We start from the raw sequence: 21,469 nt of genomic DNA, 5'->3' as shown, positions 1-21,469 counted from the left end.
TTCTGTTATCTCTGCCCAGGTACTAATTTTTAGCTTAAAGAAAAAGTGGTTTAGATTTGCTATGGTTTTATCAAAAGCTACCAATATATCACATTGACTTCATTAAATATACCTGTAGCTTAAAAAAAATCTCTAGCAAATCTAAATCAGATTCTGAAAGTGACTATTTCTGAGGTAACTATCAAGGATACCAGCTGATACACCATAATGTCAAGTAGTGATTGTAGATATTATGGTCATAGCACACTAGTTTTATACTGTTGTTCCTTAAAAACAGATAAGGTATATCTGAGAGAACACAAAGAATATGACCACCTTTCTATTCTAACCACCAATACCTATATGCAAAAATGTATTTATTTAATTCATATATTGCCGTTTCCTCAATATGGGAACCATGGTGGCTCACATTAAAAGCTTCGAGATCCATAACTATGTTTGCTTGCTGCAGCAAGACAAGGTAGCATGTAAAAGATTGAGCAGTTTAATATGTGATCAAGTTAACCCTATATCAAAAAAGTACTATGGGGTTGGTTTTACTGTCTTCAGCCACTGTTTCATTCTACAAGCAAATGTGAACTACTTCTCTGAATAGTTTTGGTTAATGTATTATTTCATTTTGGTCAGTATGACTTAAGGATTGCAGAGCCAAAAGAATTGCAAACTGGAACAATTAACAAGTGACAGATATGGTATACAAATAGTCTGCCCATTAATAAACAGTTATAGAGCCTATGCTCCCATTTATTCTTTGGTTCTATATAATCTTTCACCAAACACTGAGTCCACAAGGTAGATATTACATACAGAAGCTGGTGGGTGCTTTTTTTGTGGAAACCTGGGATATGAACAGTTGGTCTTCCTTTGCAGCTTCTAATCCACTGGCAGCAAAGTTGTTTAAAGCTTGATTAGTAAGGGATAATCTTAATTTGCATATGTCGTGGGCAGGGGACGCTACAGCCGGCTGCTCTATTTGCAAACTGGTTTTGAAACACAACTGAGCTTAAGCCCTGAAAACCTTCAGGACACAATTTTCATCATTAGAAAATCAGTTCAGCTTTGAAATAGTTTTGTATCGCTCTTAGCCTAGACCTCACAAATCAAGGATACTGGATTTTCAGAAAAATAAGGTTAAACCTCTAGTCAGATTAGTGGGTTGCCTGAGGTGGCTTGCTTGGGATGGCTGTACATGAAAGGCAGAGATTCGTTTCCATATAGACCCAGTAGGGCCTATTCCAGAGCCAATGTCAAAAGAAGCACCAAGTTTTCGGACTTAGAAATAATTTTATTGAAATTTAACAAAACTCGACAAATGCACTTCAAGGCAGAGGAAACAGACCATAAATATGATACACATTTGTCTTCAGGTTCTCAGATTTATGCTACAGGAAGTGTAGTGCTAGTGGGCCCGAGTCTTCTACACAACCACATATTTGCCCAGAAGAATCATAAAAAAGGAAATATAACTTTTGCTTGTTCCACCAACTGTGATAATATATATTTATATATGTATATTATTTACATCAGTTTTCACATTATCAGCATTATCCTGTATACAGCAGTCTCCACAAGCCCTCTCTCTGACAACAGGTGCCGCTCAGCAAAGGAGCAGGGCTGCCGGAAAGTGCAATGATACAAACAGCATGAAAGGGATTGCAGAATCCAAGCAGCCTAATTGCACAGCTGCAGTCCCAGTGGGCAAGCCAGCCTTTGCGGGAAACGGCCTGAGAGCAGCTGCCAGTCAGCTCCAGGGAGTCTGCCACCTCTGAGGAGATTTCAAGCCAAGCAGGAAAAAAGCTTCCGCTGGTCAGAGGCTCCATTTACATCCCAATCCCCAGCTGTAGGTGCCAAAGCACAAGAAGTGGCAGAGATAAACGCAAGCCAATATCACACAGTATTGTTTTTTGATCACACGTATCTGCTTGCTCAGAAAAAAGGCAGCCAAGGAAAAAAATAAATTAAATCTTTCAGGAAATGTAGATATGGGGGAAGGGTAGAAGCATTGAGCCTTCCAGCCCCAGTATTCTCCATCACTCCAGTCTCATGCAAAAGAGCGCAGTTTCCTCAGCATGAACACTATACAGAAAAAACCCTGCTTTTTCTCAACCAGCTCTGGAGGAACACCTTCCTCCCTCCTCAACTATACTGCTTAAGCACAGACCCCTTGATTTTAGTTCACAAATCACCATGCACCACAATACTCCATTTGCCAAGGAGTGTACTTCTATCCCTGGTATGCTCTTGTTTCATGGCAGTGGAAATTTCCCTGCCTGATGAAGGATAATGATGTCAGTTGACCAGCATCAGCATCATCTACCTGGAGCTGAACCAAATGGTAAGTTTCAGTGCACAGTTTGGGTGGGGGTTGAGGATGGAAATCTGACAGATGCCCAATGTCTGCAGGTGATGCAAGTTTCCATTTACAAGTAACTGTGCTGTTCCAGAATTTCAGATTCACAGCATGAATTTTGCATAGCAAAGCAGTTGCACCTCAGGGACAGTTATGTTTGTTGCACAAAAAGGATAGAGCCTACAGACTAGAAATGCAGTTAATAGTACTGAAATAGGGGTAGATGACAGCCAGTGATCACAAATACCTCTTTCAACATTTGTTACATACCTCACACACCCTTATTGTCTGGTTCATAATGCCTAAGAAGGACTCCCTTGCAGGTACAAAAATCAGAGTGCACACAATCCAGATTAATTGATTCTGCTAGCCCAATTCTGTACCGATTGATTAAATTAAATGTTGAGGTAGCAAATGCCTGAAGTGCTCAGAAAGGCAATGACATGCTCTGGCAAATAAAATATGATGTGCAATGAGCAAACTTCCTACAGTTAAAGCAAACCACAATCCCTTTGAAGCTCTATACAAATTCTGAAGGATTGGTAGAAAAGACAGGAAGGCAGGCAAAGTTCTCCTTGTTGCACACTGCATATGTAACTGATATCAGCGCCTATGACAGGTTTTTGACTGTTTGGGTATTGGGGACAGGTAGTTCTACATTATGGAAGGAAATAAAATGGGGAGAAGAGACAGACCTACCACTTTGGTACTTACACAGCTACTTGTGCTATTTTTGCCTGCAGTTGTGGTTCTATTCATGAAATGTTTCAGAAATGCCCATGGAGAGAAAGGGGCAGGTCTCTTCAGGAAGAAGAGATACAACTCTCCTTTGAATTGTGCTGCATTATCTGACATCAGACAATACCTGGCCCAATTAGAGCAGTTACAAAGGCTGCCAATGAAAGACAACAGAACTCCATTACTATGTGCTGAAGAAGTGTGACAGCCAAAGGAGTCAAGAACACTCGGGCAACCATCTGGACCTAAACAACAAAATTTCCTTAGCCTAAAGGAACAAGAAGTAACTGTCACCTAGAGCCAGTTCAGAAGATTAAAAAAAAAAAACCTATCCTAAAATAAGGGTGACATTGGATAGATGTGACAATGTGTCCCATGGTCTCATACATGAACAGGATGTATATTGCCAGAGGAAAAGATGACTAAGAAACAAAGTCACAGCTCAACAAAGAAGTGGCCTGCTAAGTTGCTTGGATAGTGCTCCTGCTAACAGACTGATCTGCCACAGCACATTTGCTAGCCAATGGCCCTTTCTCACTGGAAAAATCGAAAAAAGATATAGCTTGTGATAAAAAAGTAAAATTTCCTAAGGAAATGTGACAAAAACGAACAAGGTGTGCACAGATCAGCCTGTTTTAGCAGAAGCCTCAAGATTAAATCTGTATTGGACAGCTTCAGTTGGCCTCGTTAAGTGTAGTACTGAATATCACTCCTTGCTCCCTTCAAGGAACGTTGGGCATTTATCCAGATTATTTTTTAGAAGAAGGTGTGGAAAAGCCTAAGGCCTTGCTGTTCACCTTTACCCATCTACAGCATATAATCAGAAACTTCAGTGTCAACTTTCACAGAAGCTGACTAAGGTTGTTTAACAAACAGCATATCTCATTAGGAAATATTGAAGGTAGGTTTTCCATTTTGCTGCCACCAAAATGTCAACTGACTCCCACTAGAAAGACTTTGCTGGACTCAGAGGGGGGCATTTTGAGCAAGTTCCTAAGCGAAGTGAGACAACTCACGTGACACAAATCCTATCTACACATACCCCAAAGCCAGTGCTATTCCTGATCGCTATCCAGTTCAGAGACTGCAGCTGCTTTTATTTCCTTTGAGTAGAGATGCTTCAAAACTAAACGGTTAACTGTGCTCCAGATCCATCGTTTTGCAGGGACATGTAGCTGCACAGGATGGTGTGCATGAGGTACAGTACAACTGGGCAAGTAAGCTGCATTAACAGCACACAATGACTGTCTACACTGCCTCTGTGGGTTCAGACCTCACAGATGATAACAGGGAAGTCCACATGAATCCGAGGATGCTCCAGTTTCACTGTGCCCTGCAATGAGAAAAAAAAATACCACAAGGATGAGATAGGGACACAACAACATGCTCTTCTGATCAGACTACAAAAATCTGCTCTCTTTCAGTGAGATCAAATAGTAAAGTGCAATACTGTATTGAAATTATCACCACAACTATAAAGCCTACAAAAGCAATGGGAACCTCAAGTTTTATATTATGAGAACAAACTCTACCTAAATATATACTAAATATATTTATTTAGATAATGAGACTGAGGATGAAGGGAGTATGACAAACTTGCTTTACAGATAGCATTTGTTCAAACACAATATAAAATCAGAAATCAATGTAGCTGTGGGGCAAGTACTCTCATTTGGATCAGAGCCATGATACAGGGAAAGAGGTCAAATCAGCATCAAATTTCCCTGTCTGAAATTCCAGCCCTCGACACTACAGATATTTTATTTAAAAACTTTGGACATTTACACTGATGAGCAAATATAAACATGAGAATTAGTGAACAGATTTAGACTGGGAAAATATTTTAATTACAGTCAGCCCTACACAACTCCCGCAAAAGTAATAAACCACAAATAATAAAATTGCTGTTTTTAAAACCTGACAGAACACCTCTTTAGGAATAGGTTCTCCAGCCTGACCTTATGGTAAATTTCCACCAGGCATTGATCAGAGATTGTACTGGCTGCCCGAGACCTTCCTAGCAAAGTGTTCTTGCTAGGAATCTCTAGGTTTCCAGCATGACACTATGCTCAATTTCCAGTAGAAGTTGACTACAGAATCGCACTGGAGGACCTAGCGATTCCTGGAGAGAACATTTCTAAATTAAATTGATGAATAATCAAATCTGCAGAAGTCAAACCTGTAAATCTGGAGGACCACTTGTAGTCTCAGGAACAGATGTGTTTTGGATCCCACCCACATCCCCCATTTTGGAATACCCATATTTGTATATACATACAAAATGAGATGTCTTGGAAATGGGACACAAGGTTAAACACAATTTTTCATGTATGTGTCATGTACATCTTATTGACATAGCCTGAAGGTAATTTTATATGTAATATTTTAAAATGTTGTACATGAAACTAATTTATGAACATCGAACACCCAGAAAGCAAAGGTGTCATTATCTCAGCCACTCATGTGCACAATTTCGGATTTCAAAGTATTTCAGATTTTGGAATTCCAGAAAAGGGATGCGCAATCTGTACAATGTAAATATTGAAAGAAAAGGGGCAGGCACAGTTACCAAAAGAATGTAGAAACAATAAATATTAAAGCTCAGATGTAAATTTTTATCAATGTTTCACCCTGCTAGATATCTGGAGACTGAAGAACATTTCACAACGCAACCCTCACAGCTACACTACTGGATCCAATGGGACTTGGATGCTTTATAGTATAGTAAAATTTCAGTAGAAAAGACAAAAGTAATAAACTTCTCAATTCAAAAGGCTAGTTGAACAAAGCAGAGGCATTCATCCTCTTCATCTTGGAAATAATAGTCTTAGATCCAGAATTGCTGGGGATTGGAAAAGGCTTTACCTCCTTCACACCCCAGTGATCTCCATCAACATTGCATCAAGCTGGCTGTCAGCTCACCACAGCCGCTCCTGAATGAACACACGAGACTCTCTGTGGTATCACCAGGAACTTTTACTGTAGGAAACATGAACATCAGAAAAGCCAAGAATGGGAGGCTCCGGCCAACCCTCCTTTATATACCCTCCCCCTCATTTGAACAGTCTCTTCCCGCTCAGTAAAACCCCGCGCAAATTCCCCGCCAAGTCCATCAGCCGTTTCTCCTCCGAGTCCTGGGACGCAGGTGTCTTATCAATGTCAGTGACCCTGAAACTCAGAGCCACATCCAGGCTCTAGTAGCAGGGTTCTGACATGGCGTCCTCCTCCCCTTCGTCCTGGAAGGAAAAGATTAAACACAACTATTGTTCTCCGCTGTCCAGAGTTCCTTTATACTTTTTTAACAGGCTGCAATGGAATACCGGGTGTACCTTTCCTAGGTCCTTTGGTAGCCTCAGCTCATAGGTCACTTCGTTTATTCTTTTTGCTACCCTGAATGGCCCTATATAGCGTGGAGCCAATTTCTTGGATGGGAACCCCAATTTCAGGTTTTTTGTGCTCAGCCAAACCAGATCTCCTTCGCCCAATTTGTCCCCCTCTCGGCGCCTACGATCCGCAAAGAGCTTGTACTTCTTTTGTGTTTCCCGCAATGCCTCTACCACGGTTTGCCACCCTTGCTTGATTTTGGCCGGCCATTCCTCGTCGGTCTGGCCCTCCCCTTCCTTCCACTCGGGTAGCCTGGGGAAAGGTGCCACCTCCTGTCCGTATACTATTTCGAATGGGGCACGACCTGTGGCCGAATGTACGGCCCCGTTAAAAGCCATCTCAGCAAACGGAAGAAGGTCCGCCCAATCATCCTGTCTATAATTGGTGTACATCCTTAAGAATTGGCACAGTGTCTGTTGGGTACGTTCGACCCCCCCGTTGGTCGCGGGATGAAAGGCCGAGCTCAGGTTCCTTTCTGCTCCTAACAGCTGTAAGAATTTTCCCCAAAATTTTGCAGTAAATTGGACTCCCCGGTCACTAATTATCTTGTCGGGACACCCATGTAGGCGATATACATGCTTCACATACAAATCAGCAAGTTTTTCAGCTGAAGGGAGTTTTGGCAGAGCCACAAAGTGTGCCTGTTTTGAGAATAGGTCCAATATTGTCCAAATGTATCTGTGGCCTCTGCTGGGGGGTAGTTCGCCTACAAAATCCATGGCTACGCATTCCCATGGCCTCATGGGCTCCACCACCTTCTGCAATAGCCCCTGGGGCTTCCCCGGTGGTGTTTTTCCCTCTGCACATAATTCACACTGCGTGACGTATCCCCTGGCGTCTTTCCTCATTCCGGGCCACCAGCATTGTTTGGCCAACAGTTTAATAGTCCTGGTGGGGCCTAGATGACCCGCACCCTTGTTATCATGGTACTTCCTTAACATTTCTCGTCTTAAACATTCAGGAATATACAATTTCTTATTTACAAACACCAAATCCCCACACAATTCTCCCTTTTCTTTGTTTGTTTGTAACCATTTGTCCATTCCATACGCTCGCTTCAACTCTTCCTCCCATATTTCTCCTCCCCCCGTGGAAATGGCAGTACGTTTGTTTTCTTTGGCCGCTTGTGCTCGAGTTAGTACTGCTAGGCCCCATTGCTTATCAAGAAAAATACTCCCTTCAGATTCCTGAATTCCTCCCCCGTGCTGAGGCATCCGAGAGAGAGCGTCAGCGAGTATATTATGTTTCCCCTGGAAGAATCTGAGTCTGAAATCAAAACGGCTGAAATATTGGGCCCATCTAATTTGCTTCGCTGATAGTTTACGAGGGGATCTTAGATACTGTAAATTTCTATGGTCAGTCCACACCTCAAACGGTGTTCCACTTCCTTCCAGAAAGTGTCTCCAGCACTCTAGTGCTTTTAGAATCGCTAAGGCTTCTCTCTCCCAAATCGGCCAGTTTTTTTCTGTATCGCTAAACTTTTTTGACAGATAGCCACATGGCTTCAGGTTCCCCCCCTCGTCTTTCTGTAGCAGAACTGCCCCATATGCCCGGTCTGACGCATCGCAATGTAATACAAAGGCTTTAGACATATCAGGGTGCTGTAGGACAGGCTCCTCAGTAAAACGCTTTTTAAGGGCTTCGAAAGCTCCCTGGCATTCTATTGTCCAGGTCAGTTTGGCCCCTGGGGCCTTCACTTTGGCTGTTTCTCCCCTACCTTTAGTCTTTAACAAATCCGTTAATGGCAAAGTGAGGCGCGCAAAGTCCTTGATAAATGTTCTATAGAAGTTTGCGAACCCTAGGAAGGATTGCAGCTGCTTCCGTGTTTTGGGGGCTTCCCACCCCCTCACGTCTTCTACCTTCGCAGGGTCCATCGCCACTCCCTGGGAGGAAATCCTATACCCCAGAAAGTCTATCTGGTCTTTATTGAACTCGCACTTGGCAAGCTTCGCATACAGTTTTGCTTCTCTCAACTTTTGCAGGACTTCCCTGACTAGTTCTATGTGTTGCTCCTTAGTCCGAGATACTAACAATATGTCATCTAAAAAAACAAAGACTCCCTTGTACAACAATGGATGCAACACTTCGTTGATTAATTGCATGAACGCGGCGCCTCCGCCGCACAAACCGAAAGGGAGCACACGATAATTGAATAATCCGAATGCACAGGAGAAGGCCGTCTTCCACCTGTCCTCTGGTTTAATCTGCAATTTATGGTACGCTTCAATTAAGTCCAATTTAGTGAATATCTGTCCCTCCGATAACTGGGCGATCAAGTCCTTCACTAAAGGTAGGGGGTATTTATTTCCAGAACTGATTGCATTCAGGCCCCTGTAGTCAATGCAGAGCCTCAGCGTTTGGTCCTTTTTGCGCCTGAACAACACAGGCGCCCCTAGAGGGGAATTTGAAGGCTCTATGAAACCCCTCGCTAGGTTTTTATCAATGTATTTTCTCAGTTCCTCCTTTTCCCTAGCCGACATTGGGTATATTTTTGCCTTAGGAAGCTCTGCTCCTGGGACTAGCTCTATCTTCACTTCAACTCTCCGCTTCGGTGGGAAACTGTCTGCTTCCTTCTCATCAAATACGTCCACAAAATCCCGATACTCTGGGGGTAATTTATCTGCCAGTTCTGCTATCCTGATAGAGTCTTCCTCCCCCCTTTTCCCCGGCTCCCTTTCCACTTCCTGGCTCCCTCCTTCCAACTTCATCCTGAAGATCATGCTCTTATCCTCCCAGTTGATTTGCGGGTTGGCCTGCCCCAGCCATGGCATGCCTAGTATAACATTATAGCTGGCTATTTGTGATATCACAAATGACACCTTTCCTTCCCAACTCCCTATCTTACACTTTACATCTTCGGCACTGTACTTAGCTAATGATCCCGATGCTGTGGATCCGTCCAACTGCGAAAAAGCTATTGGGGATTCTAGGTTCGTTCTTTCGCATCCCAATCCCTCGGCTAATTCAGGGGAGATGATGTTCCTGGAACATCCACAATCCACAAATGCTTTGCAGGTTGCTTGTTTGCTGCCACTTTCCAGCTGAATGGGGACCACTATCATGGCTTTGTCCTGACTTACCAACCCCCCCGAGTGGTGCCTCATCGGTGGTTCTTCCTCGGCGCGTTTCCCTGCCACGGCTCTTGGTTTGGGCGGGCCTCCGCCTTCCCCTTTTCTCTGCCAGCACTCGGCAGCCCTGTGGCCCAAACGGCCGCACACGAAGCAGCCCCTCCTGCTGGTGCTCACGTTCCCTGTCGGCTCCGTTCTCCTCCCGGCTGGGGTTGATCCCTCCTTCCGGCTCCCCTCTTTCATCTGCGGCCGCTGCTGTAGCCCTCCTCGGTGCCTCCTCGCCTGGGCCAGCGATGTCTCGATGCGCCCCGCCAGCTGAATCCATCCGCGCAGTGTGTCAGGCTCATCACGATGCACCGCCCAGGAGAGGATCTCCCGCCTGAGCCCCTCTTTGAAGAGTTCTATCTTTGTCACTGCAGACCATTCCGGCACCTTTTCAGCGAGGCATTGGAACTCCTCCGCATACTCAGATACCGACCTCTGCCCCTGGGAGACGGTCTTCAACTCCTCCCTCGCCCGGATCTGCTCCAGTGGATCTCGGAAACGGGTCTCCAGGGCCCCCATAAAGCGTCGGAGTGACCCCAGACATGGGTCGCGCCGCGCGTGTAGTTGAACGTACCAGCTGGCCGCTCCCCTCTTCAACACTGCACCAATGGCCCGTACCCGGCTGGATTCCGTTCTAAAAGTGTGGGCATTGTCCTCCATATAGCCCCTCACCGTGGTCAGGAAAAAATCCAGTTCAGAGGACTCTCCCCCAAACTCGATCCTTAGTTCCTCTCGTCTCGGTAGGGGTCCCTGTGGTGGCAATCCCCAATTCTCCGCCCGTCGCAAGCCCCCTTGCGGGCCAGTGGGCCCCGCTGCTGCTTCCCTTTGTCCTGTGCCACGCCCGGCATTCGCCAGGGGCACCAGGGTCTCAGTTGGGAGCGTAGCCGGGATTCTCGGAGGCTTTTCCCCTTCGTCGTCACTCTCCTCCACCCGCGTCAGGCTCGTTTGGATCTTGGGCCGGGCACCGGGCTCCTTTCGCATTTCCCTTCCCTTCGGTGCTGGGAGGTCTGCAAAGCCCTGGCTGCTTCCCATGCTCACGTCCCACATTGAGCTAGCCCGGAGTTCCCTTCCTCGCTCCGGCTCCGCCAAAACCGCCAGGCGCTCCATCGCCCTCGACATCACTGCCAGGGTGGTCTCCATCGCCGACATCCTCTCCTCCAGAAACACCATCTTTTGCGGGCCTGGGGAAGGTGAACCTTCCTCTCCTCCGGTGCTATCTCCCCGCACCACTCCGCGCCTCTGGGTTACCCCATTTGGCTGGGCATAAGCGGTGGATGACGCCAGGGCCGCCAGCTGGTGGAACTCAGCGTCCGTCTCGGGAGTGGCCCTTTCCGACCTTCCTCCTCCGGCGCCCAAGAGCTCTTCATCCTCCACTTGCATGTTACACCTCACCGCTACAGCGGGATGGTGTCCGTATTCTTGGCTTAGTGTCAGCTCACCACAGCCGCTCCTGAATGAACACACGAGACTCTCTGTGGTATCACCAGGAACTTTTACTGTAGGAAACATGAACATCAGAAAAGCCAAGAATGGGAGGCTCCGGCCAACCCTCCTTTATATACCCTCCCCCTCATTTGAACAGTCTCTTCCCGCTCAGTAAAACCCCGCGCAAATTCCCCGCCAAGTCCATCAGCCGTTTCTCCTCCGAGTCCTGGGACGCAGGTGTCGTATCAATGTCAGTGACCCTGAAACTCAGAGCCACATCCAGGCTCTAGTAGCAGGGTTCTGACACTGGCATTCTATTGTCACACTAACTACTGGCCTAAGTAGTGGCAGCAGGAGGAAGAAAACTGCAGGCAGAAAGGGCATGAAGGAAGGTACTGGAGACACAGAATACCATGAACCAGCAGATTTTACCTGCTTTACTTCACCATCACTATGTGAGTCTGGGAAAAACTGACTGTTGGCACCACACAACATAATGTAGGATAAGAGGCACCCCATAAAAATACAAAATCATTAAGTGTGTAGTTTGAAATCAAACTATTATAGCCCCCCACTTGTCTTCAGATTGTGTTACCTGAGGTATCAGGTTCTTATGGATTCTTTTCAGCTTAGCACGCTTCCTCCCATTCTTGGTTACTATTGTCTCCTCATAAAATTCATGGGCAAGGTCACCATCCTCATCATAATACATAGAGCTGCAAAAAACAAGCACACACAAATAGTCAGGAAAAAGTATCAACAAGAGAGAAGGCTATGGATTGTCTTCCAGTGCTGAAACTGATTGCTATCAGCAAGTCAAGTAGAGAGCACTTCATGCTGCTTCCCACTTCCCTGCACAATAAGGGAAGAGTTCATTTAGGAGATTACAATACATGTCAATTGTTAAATAAAGGAACTAAACCTCCCAAGGAGAACATATATTAGAACTCAATGATTTTGAGAAACCTATACAAGAGGATACTCCCAATTTATTTTGGGATGAAGAACTCCCAAGTATGCATAGTCATTGGAGTAATGCTTTACCTTATTAAATGCCCTATGTCACACTAAATCTGAATCTCACTTCCTCTACTCTTAACTAAATTCCTGCCCCCCAGAGAGTGCTCTTTCTCTTGGATAAAGGGCACAACCCAGGGCTATCCAAACAGGCAGCTACCTGTACATTACGGTTAATAAATTACAGATTTCAGTTAACAGTTAAGCGTACCGTTTTGTAACTTTCCTGCTCAGGTCTGAAATACATGATTTTAACAGAAGCTGACAGATTATGTATACTAGAATATTATGAACACTTTGATCTTGAGAAGCTAGCATAATGTAGTGGTTTGAGTGTTGGCCTGTAAGTCTGGAGACCAGCTTTCAAATCACTGCTTGTCCATAAAAATACTAGGTAACCTTAAACAAGTCACAATCTCTCAGTCTACATGGAAAGAAATGGCAAGCTTTTTCTTGCTAAGAAAACTCTGTGAGAAGTTCGGTTTATGTTGAAAACAACCTAAAGGCACACAGCAACAACTGCAAGAACAACAAACTGGGGCCTTAGGACGAATGGACTAGCAATCACTGGAGGGAGTTCAAACATTCAGTTTACTAACTAAATGACAACCAAGAAACTCACATGAGTAATGTAAGTATCTGAGTGTGAGCAAATAACTCAACTTAGAAGCCCACCGGATGTTGATTTTACTGACTGTACATTCTAGACTAGGCACGGGCAAACTTCAGTCCTCCTGGTGTTTTGTATTTCAACACCCACAATTCCTAACAGCCAGTAGGCTGTTAGGAATTGTGGGAGTTGAAGTCCAAAACATCCGAAGGGCCAAAGTTTGCCCATGCCTGGTCTAGATGCTGTTGAACAACAACTCCCATATTCTGACCATTGGTTGTTCTGGCAGGAGCTTATGAGAGGTTGGAGTCCAACACCAGTTGGAAATACTAAGCCCCCCCCCCCCCCCACACACACCACCACCACCTCTGTAATACACTGAGCAAGTTTGTATTTTTATAAGTCAAGTTTTGGCAAAACAACTACAAAATGAAGTGCTGTCATATGACCACAATCCATCAAAGTTCAGCACAACTGTCTGTAAGGTCTTTAAGAACATCTAGAAAGATGTATTAGTGAGTTTGGTGAAACTATTTAAATAACAAAATACCAATTTCATCAGATAGAGTTCAGTTCATTACAACTTTACTTTATAGTAAAATTATTGTGCATAAAATTATCATAGCTGTATCTTTCAAACATAATTATTTAAAACAAATTAAGCAATTGATTTGATATTGCTTTGTTGATATATTTTGAAGATAAGAGTTTGGGGTGATGAAATCAGCTACTCTAGCTAGAAACTTGCTATTTGAAGTGGTATTTTTGCCACTTTTATGCACTGCCCAAACTCATAAATCAGAGTGCTGCCAAGTCTAAATATAGCTATTCCTCACTAAGAGCCTCAGCGTCTTCAGCAAAGCAACATTCAGAATCACAAACCTAACAAGCTTCCTACATCTTTCTTCTTTTGCCTTGGTAAACTAGATGAAAACCCAAAGGAAATCTCAGATTACATCATGCTTGTGAACTGGTACCATGTATTTCTTTATACTTAATGACAAACAGCAGGAGACAAGATCAGATGGGGAGATGGAATAAGAGAGAGGATAAGTAAGCCTACACAGTTCAGAATTAATACTTTCACTCCCATGACAAAGAAACTTTTGCAGACAGTAATTGCATTTGATTCAACAAACCTGGCTAGTCTCCAAGCAAGAGTGAAGATTGAAATGCTAGTCATTACTCAGGAAATCTAGAACAAACCAGAACACATTGGTTTTTACTAATTTAAGAACTGCAAAGAAACAGTTTTTTCTAGATACTCTGTTTCCCAGTTCACCAACGAACATTAGTTTTTATCAGATGGCTTTGTAATCTGGATAAATCTGATGTCTCTCTCTATAAATCAAATGTTTCCAAATTATGAGTGCACTCCTCAAACATGTTACACAGTTGTAGACTGTTGTAGCTAAAATCTTCAGGCCTGGCATTAACAGATTTATTTTAAAACACATCACAGAAGCTTGAGAAGAAAGGAAGACTTTGGGCATCCAGGTCTCAGCCAACACAGCATGGTCAATAACACTAGATATCCAATTCATCCTCAACATTAATAAGAAGAAACATGAACTGGAAACCAACATTCACTTTTCTCCTTTGAAACCATCGTCTGTCACCATTACTTCCCATTACTAATTTCCAATGTGTTGAACAGAAAACAAATGGGTGTGTCTTTTGCTTAAGTGTCATGTAGTAGTTTCAGCAATGGATGACAACTCCATGAGATCAAGTTTCAAAGTCCTTGCTCAGCTATGGAAACCCACTTTGCGTCTTTGAGCAAATCATCTTATCTCAACATTAAGAACAAAATGATAAACCTCTGAGTAAATCTTACCAAAAAAACCCTAACACAAGGTCATATTAAGTAGGAACTGACTTGCACTGACACCAGTAAACCCTCTGGCCTCTAGTGGTATTTTTGCCTCTGAAGGCCAGAAGGTTTGCTGGTGTTAGTGCAAATATTGAAGGAACTAGGCTGTATTTCAGAGGAAGAAACTGGCAAATCACCTCTGAGGACTCCTTGTTTAAGAAAATCCTCTGAAGCCCATGGGGTTGCTCTATCTCCATGAGGTTGCAGTGTCCCTTATGCAGAATACTGAAACCCAAAAAACTCCAAAATTATCCACATGGGTGGTTGAGAGTGAGACCTTTGCTTTCTGATGGTTCAATGTACGCAACCATAGATTTATGTACAAAATTATTTAAAAACACAGGGTATAAAATTGCCTTTAGGTTATGTATATAAGCTATATATGAAATAAATACATTTTTCATTTAGATTTGGGTTCCATCTCCCTGATATCTCATTACCTTCCTGATGGTAAGAGCTGTCAAACAGTGGAATATGCCACCTCCAAGTGTGGTGAAGTCTTGTTCTCTGGAGGTTTGGCTAAAAGGCCCTCCATTCGGAGTGCTTTGGCAGTGTGTTCCTGCATGGCAGAATGGAGTTGAACTGGATGGCCCTCGAGGTCTCTTCCAACTCTATGGTTCTATAAACATATATGAAAAATTTAAAATATATAGAATCATATGTGGCATCTGGTAACTGATGCTGGCTAAACTGTCAATCCTAGAATTGTAGGGCTGGAAAATACCCCAAGGGCAATCCAGTCCAACCCCTTTTTGCCATGCAGGAACACAGAATCAAAGCACTCCTGGCAGATGGTCTTTCTAGGCACTCATTGTTTGCCTTGTGTTGTGTATGCTAGAATTCGCCCCGAGTCTCCTTGGGGAGATAGAGCAGAATACAAATAAAGCATTAATATTATTATTTGATACGTAACAAAATTAGTACACAGTAAACAAGATCACTATGCTGGATTTCGTATTGGATCACACGTCGGACACTTCCCAAGTATCTAGGACTATGTGATGTATAGGCAAATAATACGGGCAAATCTGAGTACAGGTGACAGATGGTAATTTTGTCAGCGCTGATTGTGTTTAAGTGCAGGCCAAGGTCTTTAGACACCGCACCCAGTGTGTCGATCACCACTGGGACCACCTTTACTGACTTGTGTCAGTCTTTGGAGTTCGATCTTTAAATCCTCATATCGTGTAAGCTTTTCCAGTTGCTTCTAGTCAATTCTGCTGTTGCCTGGGATTGCAACATCAATGATCCATACTTTGTTTTCCCCCACAATCTTGAGGTAAGGAGTATTGTGCTCCAAAACTGTCAGTCTGAATTCGGAAGTCCCAGAGTAGTTTGACGTGTTCATTCCCTATAACCTTCTCAGGTTTGTGATCCCACAAGTTCTTTGTCACAGGCAGATGGTATTTGTGGCACAAATGATTATTATATCCTCCAGAGAAGGAGACTCCACCACCCTCTGAGGCAGCATATTCCATTGCAGAACAGTTCTTACTGCCAGGAAGGTGGAGGTGGAATCTATTTTCCTGCGATATTCCAAAATCCAAATCCTGATCAGGGAGGGGTACTCAACCTGTGCAGAGGTGGCAGTGTCCCTGAGACTCTTTTACAATTTCCTTAGTAAGAGTGCAAGAGCACCAGGGCCACTGGGGGGGAGCCCCGCCACCCCACTTGGCTGTGCCCAGACACAGCAGCTGCTGGCCTTCAAAGACTGGCAGTGGCACAGCACTGGGCAGGAGCTGCCATCCTCTTCCCCATGCTGAGGCACTCCTCGCCTCCCTCCACTCCAAAGAAAGCCGCAGGGGGCAAGTGGAGGCCCATCTATAGTGAACACTGAATGCAGGGCAGTGCTAGTTCCAAACTGCAGCAGCCAGACCACGAATTCCCTCAAAAGCGCGTGAAGGAAAACCCCAAGTGCGCTGTGGGTTGTATAATGATTCTCATCTGGGCCTATGTGAAGAAGAGTTGCAAGAACAAGCCACAAGAGTAAAGACAAAGACCCACCCAGAGGAAAAGTGTTCTTACCATACATCAAGGGAACTACTGACCGCATAGGGAAACTGATGAAGAAACACAGCCTACAAACTATCTACAGATCCACGAAGAAAATCCAACAAATACTCCGTTCAGCAAAGGATAACAGGGATCCTCTGACCTCTACAGGAGTCTACTGTACACCATGCAGCTGTGGACAAGTCTACACAGGGACCACCAAACGCAGCATTGCCCAGACACGAATCAAAGAACATGAAAGGCACTGCAGAATAGCTCAACCAGAGAAGTCAGCCATAGCAAAGCACTTGATGAAACAACCTGGGTACAGTAATTTATTATCCCAGTGGCGTAGTGGGTTAAAGCCTTGTGTCTTGGAAGATTGGGTTGCTGACCTGAAGGCTGCCAGGTTCGAATCCCACCCGGGGAGAGCGTGGATTAGCTCCCTCTATCAGCTCCAGCTCCATGCGGGGACATGAGAGAAGCCTCCCACAAGGATGGTAAAAACATGAAAACATCCAGGCATCCCCTGGGCAACGTCCTTTCAGGTGGCCAATTCTCTCACACCAGAAGCGACTTTCAGTTTCTCAAGTTGTTCCCGACACGGGGGAAAAATATTATTTGAGAACACAGAAATGCTGGACTACTCTAATAACCATGTCAGACTATACAGAGAAGCCACTGAAATCCACAAGTATGTGAACTATTTCAACAGGAGGGAGGAAACCATGAAAATGAACAAAATCTGGCTACCAGTATTAAAAACTCTAAAATATGAACAGTAAATAAAGAACAACAGAGGAATTCCAGACAAGAAACAATCAGTGCCCCATTCCACACAGCTGAATAAAATCCCACATTATCTGCATTGATCTGGAATATATGGCAGTGTGGACTCAGATAACCCAGTTCAGAGTAGATATTGCGGGGTTTTCTACCTTGATATTCTGGGTTATATGGCTGTGTGGAAGGGCCCAGGGGCCAGCTAATCACCTCTCAACAAAGGATTCCCCAAGGCAGGAATCAGCCAAGCCTTGAAGCTGCAAAACTATTCAATGCCAATCAAGGTGATTAATTGCAATATTCACACTTGCCACCAACAGATAAGAGTTCTTTCTCCCACCCTGGACATTTTTCCACAAATATATAAACCCCACTTCCTTAGTTTCCAACAGACCTCACAACCTCTGAGGATGCCTGCCACAGATGAGGGTGAAACGTCAGGAGATAATGCTTCTGGAACATGGCCATACAGCTCGGAACACTCACAGCAACCCAGTGTGAAAGGCCATGAAAGCCTTCGAGAACACATCGAAACCACTTTCTTCTTCAATACCGGTTTGAGGCTGTATTGAATGGTCAGTGTAGATGGCCGAGAGAAGCACAGCCTGCAGCCACAGGAGCAGGCTTGTGGAGTCTCCCATAAAGAAAGACCAGCAAAGGTGGAGAGCGTGCGCGTGTGTGTGTGTGTGCCTACGGGGGGGCTGGTGTGCTCTTCCCTCAGAGGGCCCGTCCCCTCCGCCCTCGGCCCTCCTTACCCGCGTCGGGTGAAGACGAAGGGGGTGGCCGAGCAAAGGCCCCGCGCGCGGGACAGGGCCTGCTCCCCGCCAGGACCCTCGGAGCCTCCCGGGCCGCCCGAGCCGAAGGGCCACAGGCCCCGCGACTTGGAGCCAGTGGCGCCCATGGCTCGCTCCCCTCAGCGCGGCGGCGGAGGAGGCATGGCGGGGAGTGGAGAGGGAAAGGAGGCAGGCAGGGAGGGAGAGGCCTCCCCGGCGTGCGGGCAGGCGGGCGGACGTCGGCGTCCTCTCAGCGCCAAGCGACTCTGCCCACCTCTTCGCGACTGCCACTTCCGTTATCCTCCGGAAGTGCGAGCCGAAGACGGAAAGCGTCCCCTCGTTGTCAAAGGGGATGTGGTCTTGGTGGGATTCGGTATCAACTTCCGGTTCCTTTGGCAGCCGGCGGAGTTCGCCATGTTCGGGGAAAAGAAGCAAGGGAAATGCAATACAGGAGAGTCTCACTTATCCAACATAAACGGGCCGGCAGAATGTTGGATTAGCAAATATGTTGGATAATAAGGAGGGATTAAGGAAAAGCCTATTAAACATCAAATTAGGTTATGATTTTACAAATTAAGCATCAAAACATCATGTTATACAACAAATTTGACAAAAAAGTAGTTCAATACGCATTAATGCTATGTAGTAATTACTGTGTTTACGAATTTAGCACCAAAATATCACGATGTATTGAAAACATTGACTACAAAAATGCGTTGGATAATCCCGAACGTTGGATAAGTGAGACTCTACTGTACATAAAAATCAATGCATCTTTCAGATGGCAGTTGGGGGATGGAGTGAGCATAGATTTCTTACGTATTTCAATGCTTCCAGGTGCTAATCAGCTTTCCAAGAAAGAAAAAGCAAAACAATAGTTTAATGTGTTATCGAAGACTTTCATGGCCGGAATCACTGGGTTGCTGTGAGTTTTGCGGGCTGTATAGCCATATTCCAGAAGCATTATCTCCTGACCTTTCGTCCGCATCTATGGTAGGCATCCTCAGAGGTTGTGAGTTCTGTTGGAAACTAGGCAAGTGGGGTTTATATATCTGAGGAAGGTCCAGGGCAGGAGAAAGAACTCTTGTCTTTTTGAGGCAAGTGTGAATATTGCAAATGGCCAGCTTGGTTAGCATTTAATAGCCTAGAAATTCTGTTGAATTTCAATAGAAAGGAGGAAACTATGAAAATGAACAATATCTTTCCACAGATATATAAACCCACTTGCTTAGTTTCCAACAAACCTCTGAGGATGCCGGCCATAGATGTGGGCGTAACGTCAGGAGAGAATGCTTATGGAACATTGCCATACATCCTGGAAAACTCAAAGCAACCCAAAAGTTTAATAATAGGTTCTTGGAATCATAGAATCCTAGAGTTGGAAAAGAATCAAATCAAAGCAGCCCCGGCAGATGGCCATTCAGTCTCTGCTTAAAACCTCAGGATAAGGAGATATCCAAGGAAGCATATTCCACTATCAGGCAGTTCTTACTTTCAGGAATCAGATATAGGGAAGAACAGAAATACTTTTGGGTGTGTGTGTCATCCATTCCAACCCATTGCTAGTGTAAGAAATTAATCTCTAAAACATTCCTGATGGATGATCATCCAACTTCTATTTGAAAACCACCAGCTGAGGGCCTGTTCTTCTGGTAAGGCTTTTCTTTTGGCAAATTTGCTGTAATTTAAAATCCTCAATTGTGTAGTGTGTTACAACCATTTGAACTCTGGCAGGGACTCAGGAGAGCTCTGAAGTTTTCTCAGAGCTCCTCGGGAATGATGGCTTCCATTTCAGTCTTAATTTAAAGGAGCTGTTCAAGCTGAATGTTACCCATTAAATAGGTAGGGCTCATTGGATAACCCCTTTAATGTTCAGACTAAAACCCAGAGTGGATTCACTGCCCCACTTACATAGATGTCATTAGCCACCATTAGAGACAATATGCATTTGGACCCTAAGATGACTCATCTAACCTAAGCCAACTAAAGTGTTACAATTGACACTGGAATGGAGGACATTGGGATCATAATGGGCTTTGATGAAGTTGCTGAGCATATGCCCATAGAAGCAGTGTACAAATGTCTGGTTTTGGTGGCTAATTCAGTGGTCTTGTTAGTGTTCTTCCACTGCAAAGCTTTCAAGTCAGGCTCCCAATTATAATGGACTGTGGGATAAAGAACTGGCAGTGGGTGCAAGAGTTCATGTAAAGGTGTTCACCAAGACCACTGAAAGTGGAAGGACTTCCAGGATTCTTCCTCTGCACATAGTGCAATGGATAAATAACCCTTTTGGGGCTGTAAACCTGGTAGGGGCAAGCTTGAAGCCTGCATTGCTGAAGAGAAGAGTAAAAAGAAGACTTGAAGGCTCCATTATTGCTCAAGAAAAGGAAAAGTGTAAGAGGCCCAAGCAAAGCAACTGCCCCGATAGAGGAATAAGAACTGACAACAGGCACACGTGACATTTGAGCTGTTACAAAAAAATGGACCCAATCTGAAAGCAGTATATTTCACGAGGGTAACATGTTACCATTCTATAAAATGGTTTAATGAAATATCAAGTTTTACTGAGCATTTTGAGCCAGAAACAAATCTAAAAATGCTTGGAGAGGCATCTAGAGGTAATTCTTTGAAATTCTCCCCCACCCTTTCAAGTCCTAAGAGTTTAATTGTTGGACAGTTTGTGATTTAAAATTGGGTCAATCTTTTTGAAACATCCAGTGGGAGGGCTCCTGCCAAAATACTGTATTTCATCAATTGTACAACACACACCAAATGGTTGTCCAAAACAATGCTTTCAATTGCAGGATAGACTTTTGTCCAAGATCTGTGGATTACTCAAATATTCCTATTCACTTACCTTTTGCCTTTATAATAATTTGGTTAGCATCTTGATTATAATGACACAAAGCCTATCAAAATTGGAATCACGTAATAAATAGGATAGCCAGATTTGGCTTGGCCATCAATGAGAGGGAATAAAGACAGGCCAGAAAGGGCAATAATTTCCAAATTGGATTTGTGAAACCTTTCTTAGCAGTCAGTTGTGCCACTTTAATTCCAAATCCACCTCATACTTGTGTTGTCGAAGGCTTTCATGGCTGGGATCACAGGGTTGTTGTATGTCTTTTGGGCTGTGTGGCCATGTTCCAGAAGTATTCTCTCCTGATGTTTCACCCACATCTATGGCAGGCATCCTCAGAGGTTGTGAGGTATGGATAAACTAAGTAAGGAAAGGAAAGAATATATCTGTGTAGAGTCCAGGATGTGGCAAGAGTCCTTTGTTACTGGGAAGCCAGCATTAATGTTTCAGTTAATTACCCTAATTAGCAATGAAAAGGTTTTGTCTCTTGCCTGGGGGCATCCTTTGTTCAGTCATTAGCTGTCCTCTGCCCTCAGAGTGTTGGTTCCCAT

General features: G+C 44.4%; 2 protein-coding genes across 2 annotated transcripts; both read right to left on the bottom strand.

Annotated features, from left to right (window-relative positions):
- Nucleotides 1-1,264: 1,264 nt before the first annotated feature.
- On the bottom strand, nucleotides 1,265-18,374 carry tusc2 (tumor suppressor 2, mitochondrial calcium regulator). Its single transcript, XM_003217559.4, has 3 exons — nucleotides 18,041-18,374; nucleotides 11,606-11,726; nucleotides 1,265-4,421 (listed from the first exon to the last, which is right to left on the bottom strand). Exons 1-3 carry the CDS (start codon nucleotides 18,184-18,186, stop codon nucleotides 4,356-4,358), a joined length of 333 nt encoding a protein of 110 aa, XP_003217607.1. The 5' UTR covers nucleotides 18,187-18,374; the 3' UTR covers nucleotides 1,265-4,355.
- Nucleotides 6,000-11,318, bottom strand: LOC134296095 (uncharacterized). The gene is made up of 2 exons (XM_062970090.1): nucleotides 9,553-11,318; nucleotides 6,000-6,324 (listed from the first exon to the last, which is right to left on the bottom strand). The coding sequence occupies exons 1-2, from the start codon at nucleotides 11,098-11,100 to the stop codon at nucleotides 6,283-6,285; spliced, it is 1,590 nt and encodes a 529-aa protein (XP_062826160.1). The 5' UTR covers nucleotides 11,101-11,318; the 3' UTR covers nucleotides 6,000-6,282.
- Nucleotides 18,375-21,469: the final 3,095 nt, after the last annotated feature.

This window comes from Anolis carolinensis, chromosome 2 (assembly GCF_035594765.1).
Source record: "Anolis carolinensis isolate JA03-04 chromosome 2, rAnoCar3.1.pri, whole genome shotgun sequence".
NCBI classification, from domain to species: Eukaryota; Metazoa; Chordata; class Lepidosauria; order Squamata; family Dactyloidae; genus Anolis; species Anolis carolinensis.
The sequence above is the reverse complement of the archived record's forward strand: the minus strand, read 5'-3'. Positions and strand labels throughout refer to the sequence as shown.

What these genes read in the sequence shown, in the direction of transcription:
- LOC134296095 (XM_062970090.1), bottom strand. Translation starts at nt 11,100, where the DNA reads ATGTTCATGTTTCCTACAGTAAAAGTTCCTGGTGATACCACAGAGAGT. An exon ending in GGCACCACTCGGGGGGGTTG is followed by an intron (nt 6,325 to 9,552) that starts GTAAGTCAGGAC and finishes TTTTCCTTCCAG; the next exon opens with GACGAAGGGGAGGAGGACGC.
- tusc2 (XM_003217559.4), bottom strand. Translation starts at nt 18,186, where the DNA reads ATGGGCGCCACTGGCTCCAAGTCGCGGGGCCTGTGGCCCTTCGGCTCG. An exon ending in TTCGTCTTCACCCGACGCGG is followed by an intron (nt 11,727 to 18,040) that starts GTAAGGAGGGCC and finishes TGTTTTTTGCAG; the next exon opens with CTCTATGTATTATGATGAGG. An exon ending in ATAAGAACCTGATACCTCAG is followed by an intron (nt 4,422 to 11,605) that starts GTAACACAATCT and finishes TTCTCATTGCAG; the next exon opens with GGCACAGTGAAACTGGAGCA.